This window comes from Oryx dammah, unplaced genomic scaffold (assembly GCF_014754425.2).
Source record: "Oryx dammah isolate SB20612 unplaced genomic scaffold, SCBI_Odam_1.1 HiC_scaffold_26, whole genome shotgun sequence".
Taxonomy (NCBI): Eukaryota; Metazoa; Chordata; class Mammalia; order Artiodactyla; family Bovidae; genus Oryx; species Oryx dammah.
The window spans coordinates 91,546,236-91,570,062 of NW_024070210.1; the positions used below are offsets into that span (position 1 = coordinate 91,546,236).

Sequence of the window (23,827 nt, forward strand, 5' to 3'; positions counted from 1 at the left end):
ATTTGTTCTAGTAACATGAATTTCTTGAATAAATCATTTTAGTAGGCAAGTATGAAAATAAATTAATCATCAAAGTAATAATTGTCCTCCTCCATCAAAGACTTATTGTTAAAGAATAACCATATTTTTGAAAAAGAATAAATGTGCTTTAAACATTGACTAGTATTTGTCTGTCTTTAAATATTCTTAATTATAGAAAAACCTATTTTAAACCTGAATTTATATTTAAAATTTATGTGTGTATGTAGTATATAACATGGGATTTTATTTTTCAAAAATTCACATAAAATCTTAGAGATTTTTAGGTTTATTAATCTGGCCTCTTATAAATTTACTACTCAGTGAGTTGGATATCCTCTCATTTCCTACTTATATTAAATTACAAAATGATCTTAAGATTTTATTCAAAATAAAAGAGCTTTAGAAACTGAGTTTTTTTCAAAATAACCAAGGAAGAAATTAAGAGTTGTCCAGTGGGTACAAGTGAGTTATTCTAATGAAGTTTTGTTGAAAAATTGCAGACTTTAGTTGGACATTAGAATCTCACAGAGGTGCCCCAGGCCAGAAGTTCAGTTTATTTCTTCTCTGTCACTTTCAGTGATCAGATAAAATTGCTTAGTAGTTGAAAATATTTTACTGTAGAACATCATTATGAAATTTCAAAGTAATGCAGTGATCCAAGACTCGTGAGAAATTCAGATTTTATTCACATTGTTGATAGTTTTGTGTCTATGTGCTTTGCTTATATAGTTCATTTTCTATATGTTGTAATGCCTTTCCTGTCTTTAACAGGCAGATTATAGGATTGTTTGTTTTAATTTGTATTCTCCACCTTGGAGCCATCATAACTATTTTTTTTTCTTTTTATTTCTTTCTGAGTGATTTGAAACATAGCATGCAATTGCACATGTGCCAGTTTTCTAATAATGGACCACACTATAATTGTAGAAAAGTTCTTCTTGTACCGTGTTGTGGTTTCCACTCTAAATTATGAGTAATGGAGGCAGATGGTGGGTGTTTTACCTTAATTTAGCATGACAGTATGTTAGTGCTAAAAATTCATATACCTTAAGTCTGCAGCCCAGCTAAAGCTATACTTTTACTCTCTCAACCTTTTCTTTCATTTGGACAATGTGTTTTAGAGATATTGAGCGTGAAAATGGGACCTTGGGGTACCTTGAATATATGGCTTTGAAAACAGTTCATTTTATGGAGGTCCTATGAGATGGGTATAGTGTTCTCCTTGTTGGAAGATAATATCTTTATGCTTCAGTTTCCTCATCTATAAAGTAGAAATGCTTTATACCTACTCTGCTTCTTTCAGTGCTATTATAAAAAAAATCAGATGTGAAAGATCAATGTAAAGCCCTTTATAAATATAAAACATTAGTGTTAACATTTTTAAACTTGAATATCAGTTCTCTGAGGGACCAGTATTAGGGTTACAGAACACCAGTGCTAAAAGGAACCCAAAATATTTTGTCACTCTTATGTCTCCTGCATTTTTCCAATTTTTAAAATACCTTTCTAGTTAGAAATTAATGGTCAGGTGTGACCCCTTACCTGAAGCCTCTGATCTCATCCGCTATCTGCAGAAGACTGACCTGCCATTCACTATGAGTATCTCCTACCTCTCTACTCTCTGACACACAATCTCAATTTACCCTCCTCCTTTATCCTTGAATGCAACTCAGAGTAAGTACTCCCTGTCCACTTAGCATCTTGTTTCCTTTTAGACTCGTTTAGTTGATAGTCTTCTACCTCCATTGCACCTTCAGTCTCTTTTTTCCTTAGTTCCTCCTCCGCCAACGAAAGCATTCAGGTCTCTCCTTCTTTTAAAGACAGGAGAAGGGAATGGAAGAGAGAGAGAGAGGATGTGTGAGAGGGAGAGATTAGAAGAATAATCTAGATGTTCTCCAGCTACTACCTCTTAACCCAATTATTTCTTAATCCCTTTTAAATTGATTTCTACTTCTCTTACTTCCTATAGGTACTGCTCTCTGAACAGGCACCCATGATCTTTCTCCAAAATCAGGAACCTTCTCTTAGTTTATCCTTCTCTAATCTTTTTATGCCAATATCCCTACTACTTGAAACTCTCTTCATCCTTTTTCTTTTGACTTTTCTAACACTTTAATTTTTTTATTTTTCACTTTTTACTCCTCTTCTGACACCCAAGTGTGAACATTGCTCCAAAGTTAGTGCTTCTCAGTTCACATTTTTTTCAAAAATATTAATTGATGTGGATTAATTTTTAGTCCTTTATTTCCTCTACATTTTACTGTTGTGAGACTTATTAACTCTAGTAACATCAGCTAAAACATTTCTCTGAATTACTTCCATGATAACATCTGTAGATTTTCTTATTCAAACCAGATTCTTAGACCTCTTAGGAGCTGCTGGTTTCCCAAACCTAATATACCCAGAGACGCGATCTGTCATTCGGTACCAGCATTCTTTCTGTTCTCCCGGATTTGGAGCCCCACAGTTGTCTTTGACCCCTACTTCATCCTATTTGTATGCGCTGTTGCCAAGTCTTAGAGATTTTGTGTATTGTTTCTCATACCTGTTTATTCTTTCCCTACCATCACCATCACAAGTCATCTCTTCCTTGTGTAGTCCATACACCACTGCCTTTGTCATCCTCAGACAGCTCCCCAGCCCCAGTCCTTCCAGACAGCTGCCAGCTTACTGTCAAAGTCACCTACAGTGGTACCCCATTGTCTTTGAGTTCAGTGAACTCCTCAAGCTCAAAGGTCCAAACCCACCTCTCCAGTCTTAACCCCTCTTGTGTTCTAATCCCAATGGACTGTTCATGCTCTCATGACATACAGTGTGCTTTTCCATTCCTATGCCTTTGATCTTCTTGTTGTATTTTTTCCCTTATTACAGAAAATATAAGCTGAGGAGAAAAGTGGCCTTGTATCAAGGGCAGTTCCTCACTTCTAGTTGAGAATGAGTGCATGGACTGAAGGATATTAATGACTAGAGGGTTGTACTCACATGAGTGGTGTTGGGACAGTCAGGTGAGAATGGTGTAGGGCAGTAGGTGAGAACTGCTGTTAAATTGTATCTGTTCCTAAGTGTTTGTCTATTCAGCACCATACCCCTGCATTTCCATAAAACTCAAAACTGCTGGTGTTGGTTGGTTTGTTCTGATGTCATGTTGGTTTGTTTCTCTTACTGATTGGGAGATGGCTTCCACTGAAGTCAGATATTGTCAGTGAAAACCAAAGAAAATTATCTTTCTCTTTAGTTACAATTATTTTGATGGGCAAGCATATTTTTATTTGTAGATGTTCTTTTCTGAACTAAATTTAATAAACATTTTAATTTGAGTCTAATCCTTTTATGAAATAATATGTGTTCAGCTGCTATGTCATGTCTAACTCTTAGTGACCTCATGGCCTGTAGCACACCAGGCTCCTCTGTCCTTTACTATCTCTTGGAGTTTGTATAATACCTATAACAAAATTAGTTTTAATCTGTATCTTCAGTACTTTCACATATTTCACATGGTTTTTAGGAAAGATATTTTTTTTTACACAGAAGAGTGGAGAAAAAATTGAGTAATACAGGCCATATTAAATCAGAAAGACATTCACATTTATATCACTTTATACCATGTTTTATTCTGCCTGTAGTTAAAGTTATGTGTTGAACAGATGGTAAAAATTTTATTTAAAATATATTTCTTAAGTTGCCAGGGTTTTTTTTTTTTTCTTCATTGAACATGACTTCAGTGTTTTTATAATCAGCCAATAAGTTAGGAGATGGCAACCCACTCCAGTATTCTTGTCTGGAAAATCCTATGGACAGAGGAGCCCGGCAGGCTACAGTCCATGGGATCGCAAAGAGTCAGACACGACTGAGCGACTAACACATACAATAAGTTAGGGCATTCCCACTTACTATAGTTGTTTCTGCCATCACCTTATTCGTCCCACTATTCATACCTGAACTGTGATTCAGTAGTTTTGATGATATCCTCAATGTCTATTCAGCACCTGCTCAATATTCAAATAAGCTGTGATTAAAATAATAAAAATTTTAAGTCATAATGGTAATTTATTGTGAATAATTTTATGTATTTCCTTAAAAATATTAATAGTATTTTAATTATTTACTTTATATTAAGCATAATAATCTATCGATGGAAAATAGATATATTTAATATATTTGTACCTAATAGCATTTAATACTGAGCATTTCCATATTTGAATCAAAATTAAGGTTAATATGTTTACCAGCTTTAAGAAAAATAATATCATCTCTATATCCTAGCAGTGTTTAAGATGCTTTTGTCAGTGGTCTTTATCACATTTATAGAGATCTCACAAAGCTTTGTTAGTCTCTTTTTGAGAGGTGCACAGAAGCTAATTAACTCTTTTTGTGCTCTTTGGACTGGTCAGTGTCTTATGAGTAGTGTTCAGATGTCAGTAAATACTGAGACATACCTCAGTAAAAGATCTACCATGTGAAAGATTCTTGGGTATAAAGTAAATATGGGATGTAGTATGAATAGATTGTGAAAGGAACTATTTTCTGATTAGTTTTCTGCCCTATCTGTGAATAGGAAACAGGGTTTACTTGGGTTTTTCCAAGTATTTATGATTATTGCAATTATATAACTTCTCTGAAGACTGTAGAATATTAGTTTTTACTCTGACAATTCAAAGGCTTGCCTCTTTCAATTTATGTCTTTTCCAATTTAGTTCATATTTTAAGTTCTCCAGAACAGAAATAGCATTTCACTTCAATTGAGATCTTTAAATCAGAGTGAATGCCATTAAGCAATCTTTCTTATTGAAGTAGGTATAATCTAATAGGGAAGAGTTGTTTAACAGTTTAGACTTCTTTTTAACTTGTATAGAAGTCTCAATTTTCTGGCAGTGTAATTTTGTTTTAAAGCAAAGTGTAAGTGTGAGCCTCAGATTTTTAAAATCAGATTTGTTAGATGACTTGAAGGCAAGAGAATCATTAAATTGTCTTTGCTTGGTAATTCTAGCTGAAAATATTTCTTGTGGATACCTTGCCCTGTGAGGCTAGAAATAAGCCTTGAATTTTTGTTGCTTCCAAAGCATAATGTAGGTTTGACAAATTTATATTACCATTTATCCTGTTTTATAGTTTTAAATTTCAAACCTCTTTATAATGGTTTCCAGTTAGGAAGCATATTTGATGTTTGTTGTGTTAGATCTTCTTTTTGCTTCCCTTTTTCTTTTTTTTTGGATCAGCATGAAGATAAACATACATAATAGATTTTAAAAAATCCTTACAAGGTATATTATTACATTTTTTTGTTTGTATTCTTTGGAGCTTAATAAGTATTTCCAGAATCTTTTATTTATTATTTGAAATGAAATATGTTAAATAGAAATCAGTTTCTTAACCCTGTGACTTTGTATTTCATTTTGAAAATGTTGATGTGTTGAGGTGTATAATAGAATACCATAGAAACAAATGGAGATTTGAGGATGATGAATTGATAACTAGGTATTTTTGTAGTAAGATTTTAAGATCAGTTACTGTTGTCCTTATAAAAGTCTAATACAGTCACTCAGCTGTTAAAAACCTAATCCTCTATTTAAAAAAATATACAAAAACAAATTGTCTATCTTTCTGCCTGATCTCTTCTCAAGTACTAACACAATGGAAACAGTGGGTGATCTGTCAGTGTGTTTGGTTTGTCAATGATGGTTTTGTATAAATATTGGGAGGGTAAGAAATAAAATTCACACAGTAAAATATGATTTCGTCTGCCTTTTCTCTGCAGCTCCATGGCTCATGCTGCGGTGTGAAATTCTCATTTTACACACTTTGCAGGCGGAGCACATGAATTATGCATTGAGCAAGAAAAATCTCCTGCCTCAAGTCCTATATGCATTTACCCAGGTTCTGTCTCTATTACCAAGATGAATTGCAAATGGAGAAATGTTTGATGGAATGGGGCTCTTAACTTCTTTGTTTAGAATTCAGATTTTTATTTTTAAAGTAGATCCTTTAAGTATGAAAATGTTTTGAACTTACTATGGATTTTTTAAAATGAGAAATGAAAAATAAGAGAGGAATGCCAAACACATCACGATGCTTTTTACAGCCTTGATTCAGAATGCAAGGCTTTTTCAATTCAGCAGGAATGACCGTTATCTATTGCTAATGTTGTATTTCAGTCACCAGTTATTTGCTGTACTCAGAAAGTCAATGAAATTCTGTCCTTTTGAGAGCCTTTTTTTCTTTTTCTTTTAGGCTTATAATAAGAGATTATGCCAATTCCACATGCAGTTCTGTCCTGTGTTATATGTGACCTGATGTGTGTTTAATAGATATTGTTACACACTCTTAGCTGTGAAGTAGAAAATAAGGTATATAGACCTGCCTCCAGATTTAACTTTGTCCTGATTTGATAGGTTTCTAATTTTTCAGGTGGGGAGGTTATAGTTCCATAAAGACAGCCATGCACCATTGTAGGTTATAGGAAGCTACACCCATTGTGCTCAGCATGGCATTTTGATAAAGTCACATGGTGATAAGCTTTTTGTTTTATGTTCTTTCTTCACAGGAATGTTATTCTTGTTGAGATGGCATATTCATTCTGAATGTGTTTTTGTTACCTGCAACTTGCACATTTCAGCTTCAGAACTAACATTTCTTTTATTTTTCTTCCTCCAGTCCTAGAAATTGTTGTTTATTTCAGGTGTGGAGAGAAGGACACATATTGCTTGCTTTGTTTTTAAATAATGAAAGAAAATTAACACCCACCTAGATGATTTGGAGTTTTCAGTGGCATAAATAAATATTTTGAAGAAAATCAGTGCTGATGTTTCTAGCTAGTATTTTAATGTGTATTATTGTGTGATCCTTGAAAATAATTTTTCTGAGTATTGGTGGAAGGGGGGGAAAAAAACAGGATTTAAATCGTTTTAAAATGTTACCGGATATGTTATGTGATATATTGCTCTTGTTCATGTATGTTCACTACTATAAGAGCTCTAACACTATATAGACTTTAAATGTCAGTAAAGTACCTTTTGCTTTAGTGATACCTTTCTGTAGTTAAAGGACTACTTCAAAAATATTTGTAGTTACTTACATTAGCAATAAGATATAAACTCCTTTGGTGGATTATAAGTCATCTGAAGGCAGGTACTAGACTGTGTCTGTCTTGGTTGTGTTACTTCCATTGCTTAGCACAGAATCTATTAAAAATTCTATACATATGTATGAATCAATGAATGACTGAATAGGTGTACAACAATATTTTGTCATAAGCTTAAGTTTTGGCCTTCAACTTGTGAAGGTTTAATGTAAAAAAATTATAAAGTTAGGTAATGATGGCCCAAATAAATCTGTTTAATACCCTAATCCTTGTTGGTCTTTAATTGTTTATACTTCTACTCAGTACTGTGCCTTTTTTTTTTTCATGGTTACACATCTTTTCTGAATCTCTAAACAAACTGTGACTACCTTGAGGCTTAGGAATCTATAATCTACAGGTATCCACATTTCAAAACTATAATAGACTGAATAAGCAAATTTGAGGTGGGAGAAGCCCTAATTATGCATAGAAATATTGGAATACTTTACCCTCCTGAAAGGAAAATAGAAAAGAAAGTAAATTAATTCTTTGCAACCCTAAAGAGCAAGAGCCTGAAAATATTTATGGTTTTTAATTAATATCTTTGGCAAAAGAAGTCTGATGCAAAACAGTGTTGAAATGTAAAGCTCCTAGTACAGTGCCTGTTACAGACTGCCTCTCAAAAAGGCTGAGCTATCCCAAGCCCAGAGCTAAGCATGTATTGTTTAAGCTAAACACAGAGCTAAGCATGTATTGTTTAAGCATTTCTTTTTCTTAAATCAACTTGTTTTAAAATTATTTTTGAGAATATTTGTACACTTTCTACCAAAGAGTCACGTTAGATTTTTATGTTACCAAAAGTTGTCAGAATATAAAATAATTATTTACTTTAAGTTTCCTTCTGAAGGTCCTTTATAAGCTCTAAGTAAAAAATATTTTTAAAGTTTGCAAGGTGAAGAAGAAATATCATGCGCTAACTGAATTTTTGATTCAAAAAAGCATTTCACATAACCATATAAAAACTTAATTTGATTTTTTTCTGGAAGACTAAGCAAAGGGGAAAAATGTTTGTTTTGAAATGTTAAGGACTATGTCATAGATTTTTAAGATAGAATATGCAATAAATAAAATATTTATTATTTTATAGGAGAAAGAAAAAAAGACAAAGCAAGATAGAAATCCTCTTACCAAAGATGTTTCACTTCTAGATCTAGATGATTGTAAGTATTGAAATTTAAATCTTTTAATCTGTGCTTAGCAGTAATATTTTTCATTTTTATAGTAACTTTCATTTACATGTCTCAAAATAATCAACATCTATTACAAAAGATTTATAGACATAGACAAGAAAATATCAAAAATTATTTCTATTAGTATTTTTTCCCATCTGTTCTGTATATCAGTTAGTTTTGTATCACCTAAATAAGTATAATTGGTCAAATAAAATGCATCAAATTCATTTTAAGCTATTTGGTTTTAGTGAATAATTATCCATACCTCACAACTTCTACATTGTTAAATGTTGACTATGGGGATCAAGATATCTAACTTAAGGATATAGGGAATTAGGGATGTAATTGGAAATGTAAAGGACATCACTGTTTCCTACTTGCCACACTTGGGGTGTGAACAGAAATAAGCACAAACCTTTTGGAATACAGTAAAATTTATATCTATCAATATTGTAACTGCAAAAACTCTTTGTGCACCAAATTTACTTCTAAGAAGTTAGAATCCTTTACAAAGATGTGTATTCATCTTCCTTTAAAGTCTCCTGAATTGTGAGAAAGGCAGTAGAACTAACTTTGTGGGTAGGTAGGTTTTGCACTAGAGGAAGAGTAACAATAAGTGAGATTTCTGAATATTAAACTGCCGTCATTTTGCAGTATAGTTTTCCTGTGCCAGATGTGAGTTATGCATTTATGTCATACTGTCATAGAACTGTTCTATATATGTTGTTTACCTTGCCTATTTCTAATAGTCATGGCAAATCCTTAGTGTAGAGAAATTAAAATATATAATACTGAAAAATACATAACAGAGAAACTAAAAATAAAATTGGAACCAAATTTGAATAATTTCTCACTTACTGGCAAAGATTTTAAAGTTTATATCATTTCTTACCTCTTGGCTAAGATTTTTAAAGCAACATCCAATATTGTTAAGGTTTGGAGAAGCAGATACCATACATATGTTTTTCATAGGCATATAAATAAGTGTAGTTTTTTGAGGTCATTTGAGCAATGTCTGTCAAGATATTAAATTCCACACACCTTTTGACCTAGGATTTCTTTTCTAGGAATTTATCCTTTAGATAAACTAGCAAAATCAGATTCTTATTCCATCCTTGTTTTAGACTCTTTAACCTAGTGGCTTAATTTTACACTTAATATCCGTATTCCTTGAGTGCTCTGACTCCTGCCTACCTGTTATCCACACTGTTCCTCTGCATTTCTGAAATATGCCAGACTCCTTCCTGCCAAGGGCCTTTGTTCTACTGTTTCCCTTGCTAAGAACACCTCTTCCTGATCTTCTGATGGCAAGCTGCTGTTTATCTTTCAGATCTCAGCTTAAAGATCACCTTCTCTTACATACTTATTGAATTATTCTTGATGGTCTTCATGACATTTTTCACTATCTGAAATTATCTTAAATATTTTTTTGTATTGTTTATTGTCTGTCTTGCTCACTGTTATTCTTTCCACCTAGAACAACATCTGGGAGATAGTGGGAACCCAGTAACTATTTGTTGAATTAATAAAATGTACAAAGGTATATAGAAATTTCACTGTGGCATTATTTTTACAGCCCAGTTCTGAAAATAAATGTCTACCAATAGTGTGATATAACAATTAAGAAAAGTGAAGCACCTTTTTAATATGCTAGTTTATGTTATTATGTATATGAAACATTGTAAGTTTGAAAAGATACATGTAGAGTATGACTCCTCTGTCAAAAAAGAAGTAAAAAAAGAACTACATCCTGCAGATAAATACAAATATGATTATACATAGTATATTTCTGGAAGGCTACAGAAGATATACTTAACAATGTTAGCTCCGATCCCTATGGGATCTAAGAATGACCTAGAGACAGATGAGAGGGGGAAAAAAAAACAACTTATGTTGTATCTCTCTGAGACAATGAATGTTTTACATTTATATGTAAAGTTTTAGGTTTTAAACTGTAAAAGAACAACCTTTAAAAGTCAGACCTTTAAAAAGGAATTAAGAGTCAATGTTACAAGGTACTAGAGTATACTCATTCCTTTTCTCCTTACATTTGACTCTGGATTTTCTGGCAGCTAAGGAGAAAAGAGAAACATATAAAATGATACAATTTCTATTACTGCTTTTTAAAGCTTTTTAAAAAGTATACAGAAATAAAGATTTTCTTAAAAACTAAGTTTTAAGAATTTAAATGTAAGTTTTTTTTTTAAGGGAAATTTCATCCCAACTTACATTTAACTCAACCTAGGACCTATTTCTGTTTGTTTTTAATACCCAGTAATTATTCATTTAAAAATTTTTATATATTAAAAGTTTTACTGAGATTTTGAAGCATAACTTTGATCAGAAGAACAACTGTCTAATTATTAAATATACTTTAGTAAAGAAAGTGTTTTGTAGAAGGTTTTGAAAAGAAAATGGGTTAGCATTTTAACAAATTAGTTCAGCATCTTTTCATAGGCAAATCCTTTTTCCTCCAAATTGGAGATTTGAGATTGTTTTATTATTTACCTCTTTCTCTCTTTATCATTCACATTTCTTTCTTTACCATAAATATTCCTGAACAACTTTTTAGACTGTATGGTTATCCTTTATACTGTAAGTTTACTATTGTTGGAAATAAAACTTATTATTTAATTAACTATTGTTTCCATTTCTTGCTGTCTTAATCAGTGAAGCTATATGCATCTTTGTAAGTATGTTATTGCATTGTCTCCATGACTATATCCTTAAGATAAATTCCCAGAAATAGAATTACCAGGACAAAAGCTATGAAGAATTCTACTGTCTAAAATTGCCTTCCACAGAGTTGGTACCAACTTACACAGTAGTATTATGAGAGTGCCAGATTCCCTTTACCCTGCTTTACCAGTGCTGGGTTTTGTATTTAAAAATTGACTTTGCCAGTTTGATAGGTGGAAATGGTATCTCATTTTAATTTGTATGCCTTAAAAAAAAAAGCACTATAGAGTCGTTTTATTTCTTACTCATTAATTCACCATAGTTAGCTGCCTGCAGAATCCTATTTAGGATAAACTTTCAGTGCCAGCTTCCATCTTGCCAGACCTGTAAACAGATGTGTAATCATTTCTTTAATGCCAGAACCTCAGTCTTCTGAAATGATACTGAAAGCTTATATGTTTTCCTGTAAGAGTCAGGCTTACCTGTGGTGTGAATTGTTCTTCTCTGTCTTTGGCCAAGCTGTGATTAAAATCAGAGGCTATTTCATACTCAGTTTTTTATTTCTTACGTGGTCATCTAATATTTTGGATTGGTTGGATAGACAAACAAATGGACAAACATGCCCTTAGAGCCCACTGGAAAAGTTACATGTTGCATGGAAAGGCAACACATTTTGATTCCAATTGGAAGAACCAATTTCTTGTCCTACAGTGGTCTTCCATTCACTTGTTTTATGATTTTGCAAGTTTTAATCTCCGTATGCTTCATTTTACACTGTCTTTATATAAATGCCCCTTCTGCCTATTCATACCATTATCTTACTTCAGTCCTCATCATATCGTGCCTAAACTATCATAAATTCTTCCTCACTGCCAACCTGAGTGCTCTTTACGTTTCTTCAGTCTGTCTCTTACCCTAGCCTCTGACTAATTATTATGCAGTACCATATATCTTACTGTTCCTCTTTCTGGTAGATTTTTCATAGTTCTCTTTGATTTATAGGATAAATCCAATCCCCTGAGCTCTTCATTCCCACCTCTCAGCCTTTGTTTACATCATCTCATTCAGTAACTAACCAGCTTCTTCCTTTCCTCTTAATTTGAATTCTACCCTTAATTTAAAACCGAGCTTCATTCCCTCCTACTCACCAAGCCTTCTCTTACCACTCTATCCCCATTGATCCTTTTTTTTTGCAGTTCCCTATGGCACTTGCTAATTGTTAGTGGTTTTTGACATATGTCTAAGGAAGCATGGAGATACTGTAGCTGTGCTTCACACTAAGAACACACTCCTTTAAGAGTAGGGGAGCAGCTGAGGGGCTCCACTCCCTCCTCCACCCAGCCTCCACGCTGCTTTTTCTCTTGGGCATGTTGAGATTTTCAGATTTCCTTTTTGAAACTTTTCTTCTTTTGGCAATATCATTTATGGACTGTATTGTTACTTTTTTTTTGTCTTCAAGCATGTATATCTTTTTTTCTCAGTTGGGTTTTAAGTTTCTTGAAGTCAGGGACCATATCTTGAACTTCTTTGTCTCTCACTTGCTCCATTGTTCAAAAAATACTTAATGATAATTTTATGAATTAATATTTGTTCTGCCTAACTTATAAGATTATGTGAGACTAAAGTGAGAAAAAGATGCTTGAAAAGTGATGCCACATGAAGGTAATGTTACTTACTTTATAGTGTTGTGGTAGAGTGAGAACTTGTTGGAAGCTAAAACTTTTTCCACATTTAAATTTATTTCATTCAACAAACAGTTGAACAATGACTAAGTACTGAAAATTAATGTGTCAGAGTCCACTCACACAGACCAGGAGAAATGAAAACATTTAAAGACACACATTTGTATTACAAGAGAAGTATAGTTGTAGAAGTGTATCCAAGTATACCAGTAGAACAAAGAAGACACACAAAAACTGTGTTTCAGGGAGTCTAGTTGTGCCTTCCCCCTCAGTGATACCTTAATGGATATAGATTGCAAGGTGAACAAGCCAGAGAAGGACATTTAGGCAAAGGGAATAGAATATACAAGGTTCAAAGACATGAAGCAAGATCTTGGAAACTTACTTGGTAGAGCTAAAACATAGGAATGACTGGTGAAATTGGAGCTAAGCTAGACCTGCCTAGTATGCTGGCCACTGGCCACGTGTAGCTGTTTAAATTTAATTAAATTTTAAAATGCAGTTCTTTGATCACACTAGCCATATTTCAGGAGTGCAGTTGGTATACAGGCTAATGACCGTCATGTTGGCCATTACAGTTACAGAACATTTCCATCATCTCAGAAAGTTCTATTGGGCAGTGCAGAGCTAGATCATAGAAGACCTTGTACATTTAAATAAGGAATTGGACTTTATTTTTGTACATAACTGTAAATCTTTGAAGAGTTTTAAGCATGACAGTGACGTGATCAAATTTGTGTTTAAAAAAGATTTTCAAATTTTTTTATTGATAGAATCAAATATTTCTATCTAGCTCATAGCTTTTGCTGACAAAGTATAATTAGAAGTGAATTAGGTAGTCTGGGCCCCTTATAATTATTACAGTGGAGAATAAAATAGAGAAAAGATTTAATAAACACTTTAAAGGCTTTTAACCCAACTGGAAAACTCTCTTGAGAGCTGTTGTTATCCTTTACATTAGTCTGAAAAAATGTTCCTTTACCTTTTTCTTTTGGTTAAGTTACTGGGTGATTAATGTTAGTGATAATGTTAGGAGATTAAAATTTTCAAAAAGTATTACTCAAGGTATTTATATTCTTATTTTGTTATAGGATTTGTCATTATGTTTTGAAAGCTAAGACTAATAACTGCCATGACTTGATAATAGCTTGACTAAATCAAGATGTTAAATAGAATTGTCATAGACTTATTAATCAAAGTAATTTAATTAGATTTACCAGCAAAATAAAAATGTTGCTTTTAGTAATATGAATTAAATTTTCATGCACATGTGCTAATTTGGCCCTTTACTTTCAGTCAACCCGGTGTCCACTCCAGTTGCACTTCCCACCCCAGCTCTTTCTCCAAGCCTGATCGCTGATCTTGAAGGTTTAAACTTGTCAGCTACTTCATCAGTCATTAGCGTAAGTAATTTTCAAAATGTATTAGCTCAGTTTTCAAATGATGCCATTGCATCTTTTTTTTAAAAATACAAATAATTAGATTCTTAGCCTCAAACAGTTCTTCCTCTTAACAAATGTATTTCAAATTTAACCTTTTAATTTTGTAAATATATTTTTAATTAGCTGTATCCAAACCATTGTTGTCTCAATTTCTCCTTGTTATCCACACTTACTTACCATGTGTACATTTTTCTCTGGTACTGTTATGTATCTCTAACTTATGAAAGTTCTTTGCCACATTGAATTAGTTTATATACATAGATTCTGTCTTGAAGAATTGTTTTCTACATGAAGAGACTCCCATTCTCATCATCATTCTATGCCTACCGCACTATTCCTTTACCATAGGCTACTAAAACTGCCTGGTTTTATTTAAAAAGTCAAGATTGTATTTCTTTTTACATTATCTTTTTATCTATTTGCATTATATATGTACATGCCTTAATGTCTCTAAGAAAATTCTTTAATATTATTTGTGGGGACTGACTTGGCAGCAAGGCAAGAGGCTTACCTCTCTCAAAATAATGCCAAAGCCGTCAGCCTGTCAGAGTATCTGAAACTACAGTAACTTTTTCTGTGTTAGCATGTTATATCCACTAACCTTTCACTCTAAATCAGGCGTGCTACCTAAGATGTGTAATCTGTTGATATGCTTGACCGCCTATTAATTTTTTGTTGGAAATCTGACAAACTAAGCAATAGCACAGCAAGTTCTGATGGGCACACGGGTAGCTTGAAAAGATCTGCTGTACCAGTAGTTACCAGGGCTAGCAGGGTACATGATTGGTGATTTGAGCTGCCAGGAAACACAGAACTGCTTCTGCCAGAGATAAGAGAGAAAAGTACCTAATTCTTATACAGTGCTACCAACAGATCTCCTCTTCAAAGCAAATGTGATATCAGGGCTGTGCAATGAAACACCCAAAAGAGCTCCATGCATTTCCCTTTAGCATTGGTCAACTCAGAAAATACAGGCGAAAACTCTTAAGTTTATCATGTTGTTTTTCAGTTTGTAGAACATGATTATCTCTTTATCACTCAGAAATGAGTAAAGCGGTATTTGGGACTTTAGTTTGTCCTTGTTGCTAAAAGGACAAGGCACATTAGAAGAGATGAGGGGAAAGTGGATAATTATTTCATTTAAGTAATAAATAGTTATTAAGCATCTGTAGTAGGCTGTAAGGAGAAAGTGGTCATCAGAAAAATCTATAGTGAAGCACAGTAAGTTTTCGAGGCAAAGGGAGCACCCTAAAAACTTGGGAGGCAATAAGGTGGTAGATGAATAACTTGGGTTTGATATCAGATGACCAAAAAGCAAATCCCTGCCTTGCCACACTAGCTATGTGACCTTAGGCAAATTAGTAAGTAGCTTCTCTGCACCTAAGTTTCCTATGAAGATAATATCTACTTCACAGGTTCTTGCCAGATTAATGAGATAATAAATGTGAAGCTCTTAGAACAGTGACTGGCACATTGTCATCACTCAATAAATATTAGCTAATATTTTTGGAAGTGGTATAATACGTGATAATGGACCCTGAGTAGACTCACACTGTATTAGCTGTAAGAAGAATGCAGTTGAGATTAGAAAAGCTTGTAGTAAATTTTCACTTATCACAAAGTAATTGAAGGACTCATCTTTTTATACTAAAGAAAATATTTATTGAGATGATCTCTTCAAAAGCACTCTATGCAAAGAGTATGCCAAAAAAAAAAGAACTACCAAGTGAAGCAGGATCACAGCCTTCATCCCCAGAAGCTAACCAAATGGTCAACCAAGTAATCGTAACAAGAATGGCAATCAGAAATTCACCAGCAACAAGCCAATAAAGAAACCAGTAGAACTTTAAACAAAGAGAAAAGTAGAGCCTTGAGAAGTAGAACCTATGGAAATAAATCGAGTGTTCTGATGCAGAATATCATGGCTCCTGATCTCACGTTCAGCCCTCGAAACAGTGCTTTAGAAAGCTGAATGAACCAAAGCATAAGTTTTCTCATTAGATGTACAAATTTAGAAAGAAATAGACTAAAGACATCAAAGGAAATACTCAAAGACTAGTCCTCAAAAATTAAAAGCCCCAGTAATGGTATGGGACCTCAACAAATGCAAAGGTCTCTTGAATCCTAAAATAAAATTCATGGATGAGTACATCCTTAATTTAAAAGTCAACACATTACCCCGATTCAATAGAAAGAAAAAATTACTTTCTAATAAATAGTACAGTGATTGGTAAATGTTTGACCATGACTACATTAGAAATGTAGTGAAGTAGTGAAATGATGCCAGCAACTCTAAATGCAAACTGATAAAACTATATGATTGTATTAGCAACCCAAATGCCATGAGGTGTGGTGTTACATGATTTTCCAAAACATTGAATGGTTTTTCTGATAGTTATTCCTGGAAAATTGATTATTTTAAAACCTTGCAATGTGGGCCCCCCCTCCCATGAAAGACTACTTTGTACTGATATGAAAAGTGTTCTAGGACCAGGTGATTTTTAAACAGAGTTTCACGTTATGAATGCCCAGCAAGACAGGTGAAAGTTGTGGGGAATGTGGTATAATATTTATTGGATGAATCTTCCCTGGATTAATCCATAAAGCAGATGAGGGACGCAGTAAAACAGGCGTTATACACTTCTCCACTGATGTCGGTCTAAACCGTCATTCTGGATGGCAGTTTGGGCATTTGTGTATAGAGTCATCAAAATATGCATATTGTTTGACACAGTAATCTTGTGAAAGTGAAAGTGTTAGCCAGTCATTCGTGTCGAACTCTGCAGTCTCATGGACTGTAGCCCACCAGCTCCTCTCTCCAAGGAATTCTTCAGGCAAGAATACTGGAATGGGTAGCCATTCCCTTTTGCAGGGGATCTTCCTGACCCAGAGATTGAACCCAGGTCTCCTGCATTGCAGATGGATTCTTTACCAAGCCACAAGGGAAACCCAGTAATCTCACGTGCAGGTTTTTCTTCTAAGGAAATAATGAGAAATACAAAGGTTTATGTGCATGGTTATTTATAACCACAGTGCCTGGTGATAGGAGAATGATGGTTGCATCAAGTATGGCAGAGTCAAATTAAAGAATGTTGTATAGCCTTAATAAAAGTGGTTTTATAAATCTTTGAATGAGATTAAAAAATGTGGCATAAAATTAAGTGATGAGTGAGTGAGTGAGTGAAGTTGCTCAGTTGTGTCCGACTCTTTGCGACCCCATGGACTGTAGCCTATCAGGCTCCTCCATCCATGGGATTTTCCAGGCAAGAGTGCTGGAGTGGATTGCCATTTCCTTCTCCAGGGGATCTTCCCAACCCAGGAATCGAACCCAGGTCTCCCACATTGCAGGCAGATGCTTTACCGTCTGAGCCACCAGGGAAGCCCCATTCATATACATGTCATTCATATACATGCTTACCATGCCTATTACAAAATGACTGCTTTTGGGGTAATATATATATATATATATATAACTCCTTGCCTAGAGAAACTGTGGAAAATACTACATATAATAGCATTTTCTTCTTTCATTCTCCTTACATTTAAAAACTAGCGTGAGTATAGAATTTTATAAAGTTGAGGTAAAATACATAATATATGTATTATGTATTTTATATTATAATATTTTATATTATATATTATGTATTTTACTCCACCTTCAATCTTTCCCAGCATCAGGGTCTTTTCAGATGACATCATTCTTCGCATCAGGTGGCCAAAGTATTGGAGTTTCAGCTTCAGCATCAGTCCTCCCAATGAATATTCAGGACTGATTTCCTTTAGGATAGACTGGTTTGATTCTCCTTGCAGTCCAAGGGACTCTCCAGAGTCTTCTCCAAGACCACAGGTCAAAAGCATCAATTCTTCGGCGCTCAGCTTTCTTTTTGGTCCAGCTCTCACATCCATACATGACTACTGGAAAAACCATAGCCTTGACTAGATGGACCTTTATCAGCACAGTAATGTCTCTGCTTTTTAATATGCTGTTTAGGTTGGTCATAGCTTTTCTTCCAAGGAGCAAGTGTCTTTTAATTTCATGGCTGCACCATCTGGAGTGATTTTGGAGCCCAAGAAAATAAAAACTCTGTTTCCATTGTTTCCCCATCTATTTGCCATGAAGTGGTAGGACTAGAAGCCATGATCTTAGTTTTTTGAATATTGAGTTTTAAGCCAACTTTTTCACACTACTCTTTCACTTTCATCTAGGTCCTTAAGGTCTTTTTTTGTATCGGTCTTCTGTGTATTCTTACCACATTTTCTTAATATCTTCTGCTTCTGTTAGGTCTGTACTATTTCTGTCCTTTATTATGCCAATCTTTGCATGAAATGTTCCAGTGGTATCTCTGATTTTCTTAAAGAGATCTCTAGTCTTTCCCATTCGATTGTTTTCCTCTATTTCTTTGCATTGATCACTGAGGAAGGCTTTCTTGTTTCTCCTTGCTATTCTTTAGAACTCCACATTCAGATGGGTATATCTTTCATTTTCTCTTTGCCTTTCGCTTCTCTTCTTTTCTCAGTGATTTGTAAGGCCTCCTCAGACAACCATTTTGCCTTTTTACATTTCTTTTTCTTGGGGATGGTCTTGATCACTGCCTCCGTCACGAACCTCTGTCCAAAGTTCTTCAGGCACTGTCTATTACATTTAATCCCCTGAATCTCTTTGTCACTTCCAGTGTGTAATCGTAAGTGATTTAATGTAGGTCATACCTGAATGGTCTAGTGGTTTTCCCTACTTTCTTCATTTTGCAATAAGGAATTCATGATCTGAGCTACAGTCAGCTCCTGGTCTTCTTTTTGCTAACCATATAGAGCTTCTCCATCTTTAGCTACAAAGAATATAATCAATCTTATTTTGGTATTGCCTGTCTGGTGTTGTCCGTGTATAGAGTCGTCTCTTGTGTTGTTGGAAGAGGGTATTTGCTATGACCAGTGCATTCTTTTGGCAAAACTCTGTTAGCTTTTGCCCTGCTTCATTTTGTACTCCAAAGCCAAACCTGCCTGTTACTCGAGATATCTCTTGACTTCCTACTTTGGCATTCTAGTACTCTATGATGAAAAGGGAATCTTTTTTTGGTGTTAGTTCTAGAAGGCCATGTAGGTCATCATATTCTCTGTCATATGTGATTTTTATTTCAGTGAGTTTTTATTTTCTTATAGCTTAGTACAATATAGATAAGTTTCATTTTTTGAAATTTCTAAAATATTTATAATGAAATCCAAAGAACAGTTCCTTTTTCACACTAAAGTGAAAGTTGCTCAGTCGTGTCCAACTCTTTGCGACCCCAAGGACTGTGTAGTCCATGGAATTTTCCAGACCAGAATACTAGAGTGGGTAGACATTTCCTTCTCCAGCAGATCTTCCCAACCCAAGAATCAAACCAACTTCTGCCATATTGCAGGTGGATTCTTTACCAGCTGAACTAGTAAAAATTGTGTATGAACAAAGTGTTTATTTCAGTCTTCCATGAGACTAATTGGTAGTTGGCCCAGAGATGGTCAAAAAGGAACATTTTGGTGCTTGCTAGAGTATTTCAGATAATCATGATGGTGTGATCACTCACCTGGAGCCAGACATTGTGCAGTGCAAAGTCAAGTGGGCCTTAGAAGCATCACTACGAACAAAACTAGTGGAGGTGATGGAATTGCAGTGGAGCTATTTCAGTTCCTAAAAGATGATGCTGTGAAAGTGCTGCACTCAATATGCCAGCAAATTTGGAAAATTCAGCAGTGGCCACAGGACTGGAAAAGGTCAGTTTTCATTCCAATCCCAAAGAAAGGCAGTGCCAAAGAATGCTCAAACTACTGCACAATTATACTCATCTCACATGCTAGCAAAATAATGCTCAAACTTCTCCAAGCCAGGCTTCAGCAATGCGTGAACCGTGAACTTCGAGATGTTCAAGCTGGATTTAGAAAAGGAAGAGGAACCAGAGGTCTAATTGCCAACATCCGCTGGATCATCAAAAAAGCAATAGAGTTCTAGAAAAACATCTACTTCTGCTTTATTGACTATGCCAAAGCCTTTGACTGTGTGGATCACAACAAACTGTGGAAAATTCTGAAAGAGATGGGAATACCAGACCACCTGATCTGCCTCCTGAGAAATTTGTATGCAGGTCAAGAAGCAACAGTTAGAGCTAAACATGTAACAATAGACTGGTTCCGTGTAGGAAAAGGAGTACATCAAGGCTGTATATTGTCACCCTGCTTATTTAACTTCTATACAGAGAAAATCATGAGAAATGCTAGGCTGGATGAAGCACAAGCTGGAATCAAGATTGCCGGGAGAAGTATCAATAACCTCAGATGTGCAGATGACACCACAATTATGGCAGAAAGTGAAGAGGAACTAAAAAGCCTCTTGATGAAAGTGAAAGAGGAGAGTGAAAAAGTTGGCTTAATAGACATTTCTCCAAAGAAGACATACAGATGGCTAACAAACACATGAAAAGATGCTCAACATCACTCATTATCAGAAAAATGCAAATCAGAACCACGGTGAGGTACCATTTCATGCCAGTCAGAATGGCTGTGATCCAAAAGTCTACAAGTAGTAAATGCTGGAGAGGGTGTGGAGAAAAGGGAACCCTCTTACACTGTTGGTGGGAATGTAAACTAGTACAGTCACTATGGAGAACAGTGTGGAGATTCCTTAAAAAACTGCAAATAGAACTGCCTTATGACCCAGCAATCCCACTGCTGGGCATACACACCGAGGAAACCAGAATTGAAAGAGACACGTGTACCCCAATGTTCATCGCAGCACTGTTTATAATAGCCAGGACATGGAAGCAACCTAGATGTCCATCAGCAGAGGAATGAATAAGAAAGCTGTGGTACATATACACCATGGAGTATTACTCAGCCATTAAAAAGAATGCATTTGAATCAGTTCTGATGAGATGGATGAAACTGGAGCCAATTATACAGAGTGAAGTAAGCCAGAAAGAAAAACACCAATATAGTATACTAACACATATATATGGAATTTAGAAAGATGGTAACGACAACCCTGTATGCGAGACAGCAAAAGAGACACAGATGTATAGAACAGTCTTTTGGACTCTGTGGGAGAGGGAGAGGGTAGGATGATTTGGGAGAATAGCATTGAAACATGTATGATATCATGTAAGAAACGAATCGCCAGTCCAGGTTCGATGCATGATTCTGGATGCTTGGGGCTGGTGCACTGAGACGACCCAGAGGGATGGTACGGGGAGGGAGGAGGGAGGGGGGTTCAGGATGGGGAACATGTGTATACCTGTGGTGGATTCATGTTGATGTATGGCAAAACCAATACAATATTGTAAAGTAAAAAAAAATAAAAATTTAAAAAAGTTGGCTTAAAACTCAACATTCAGAAAACTAAGATCATGGCATCTGGTCCCATCTCTTCATGGCAAATAGATGGGGAAACAATGAGAGACTTTATTTTGAGGTCTCCAAAATCACTGCAGATGGTGATTGCAGCCATGAAATTAAAAGACGCTTGCTCCTTGGAAGAAAAGTTACAATCAACCTAAACAACATATTAAAAAGCAGAGACATTACTTGGTCAACAAAGGTCCATCTAGTCAAAGCTATGGTTTTTTTAATAGTCATGTATGGATGTGAGAATTGGAGTATAAAGAAAGCTGAGCACCAAAGAATTGATTTTGAATTGTGGTGTTAGAGATCTTCAGAGTCCCTTGGACTGCAGGAGATCCAACCAGTCCATCCTAAAGGAAATAAGTCCTGAATATTCATTGGAAGGACTGGTGTTGAAGCTGAAACTCCAATACTTTGACCACTTGATGAGAAGAACTGACTCATTTGAAAAGACCGTGATGCTGGGAAAGATTGAAGGTGGGAGGAAAAGGGGACAACAGCGGATGAGATGGTTAGATGGCATCACAGACTCAATGAACATGAGTTTGAGTAAACTCTGGGAGTTAGTGAGGGACAGTGAGGCCTGGCGTGCTGCAGTCTGGGGGGTCACAAAGAGTCAGAAACAACTGAGCGACTGAACTGAACTGAACTGAGAGTATATCAGTAAAGAAACTGAGTTTTTAGTGAATTACTAGAAAAGTTCTTTTTTTTTTTAATATATTATTGTTAGGCTAAGAGTTTCTAAATTCTTATACCCTAGACCCCCCAAAGTCAGTAGCAGCAATCCTCAGAATATTAGTCCCCTGGAAAGGATGAGAAAAGAAGAGGAGGGATAAAGTTTGCGTATTAAGAGTAAATGTGAAATAAAAATGAATTATTCCTGGTGGCTCAGACAGTAAAGAATCCGCCTGCAATGCAGGAGACCTGGGTTTGATCCCTGGCTTGGGAAGAGGGATAGCAATTCACTCCAGTATTCTTGCCTGGAGAATTCCATGGATAGATGAGCCTGGAGGGCTACACTCTGTCGGGTCACTGAGAGTCGGGCATAGCCGAGCGACTAAGTAGAGCACAGCACAAGTATGCATTGTTCACCTAGAGTATTAGAAATGTTGGAAAGTTGGAGAAACAGTTGTTTAATGTGGCTAAAGCATAACATAGAGGTTGGAATAACCAAGTCTGATGCTGGAGAATGTTGGTGACATACTATCATGAGAAAATTATAATAATGATTTCTTTCTTATATCTCGGTACATAGAGAAAAGTGATAATAGGTGGCTCAGATATTAAAGAATTTGCCAGAGACCTGGGTTCAGTCCCTGAGTCGGGAAGGTCCCCTGAAGAAGGGAATGGTTACCCACTCCAGTATTCTTGCCTGGATAATTCCATGGTCAGAGGAGCCTGGCCGGCTATAGTCCATGGGATAGCAAACAGTCAGACACGCCTGAGTGACTAACACACACACAGTATTTGTGTTGTGCTCTGGAGTAAACAGAGATGCTGCAGAAGATGGGAGGTACCCAGGCCTGGAGCTCCAGTTTCACAGGTAACACCTGACATTTCTGAGGTTAATGGCAGAGGCAGTAGCACAGCATACCTCTGACCCATTTGTGGTACATTAGTGAGGAAGCGCTGACTTAGCTGCTGTAATATAACCAGTTTGATCCTCATGGATCACAGTCCCTAAGTGGAATTTAACTTAGGAGGCTGTGGGAAGGTTCATTAAGAAAAGCAATCTTTATAAAGGACAGCGGTAATATATTAAGGAGTAGTAAGTAATTCCAAGAACAGTCCATGAAAGAGAAACCAGGGTTGCAAAAAGGAAATGTCAGTTTGATACAATATGTTATTTGGAGTTAGCCCAACTTGATGTTACAGGCTTCCTTGATGTTACTGGCTTCCCTCGTGGCATGATGGTAAAGAATCCACAATCCGCCTGCCAAAGCAGGAGGCTGTAAGAGATGTTGGTTCGATCTCTGGGTGAGAAAGATACCCTGGAGAAGGAAATGGCAACCCACTCCAGTATTCCTGCCTGGAAAATCCTGTGGACAGAGGAGGCTGGCAGGCTACAGTCCATGGGATCTCGAAGAGTCGGACACAAACAACTGAGCAACTAAGCACATGATGTTATGCAGAGTCCTCCAGATTGCTAAGTTTGTCCAAGACTGCTAAGGCAGCTGCAAGTTGAAGGGTTTTCTGAAACTACCCTCAAGTATGATGATTTACTAGATCAATTCACACAACTCAGGAAAACCCTCTGTTTAGGATTACAGTTTTGCTGTGGCATGCTCATGCTCAATCGCATCAGCCGTGTCCGACTCTTTGCAACTGCATGGACCGTAGCACACC

General features: G+C 35.7%; 1 protein-coding gene across 1 annotated transcript in view; it reads left to right on the forward strand.

Annotated features, from left to right (window-relative positions):
* Positions 1-23,827, forward strand: part of AP3B1 (adaptor related protein complex 3 subunit beta 1) — a 236,592-nt gene that overhangs the window by 148,656 nt on the left and 64,109 nt on the right. The window contains exons 21-22 of the mRNA XM_040225914.1: positions 8,226-8,298; positions 13,968-14,074. Of these exons, the coding sequence (XP_040081848.1) occupies positions 8,226-8,298; positions 13,968-14,074 (180 nt within the window). The remainder of the gene's footprint in view (positions 1-8,225; positions 8,299-13,967; positions 14,075-23,827) is intronic.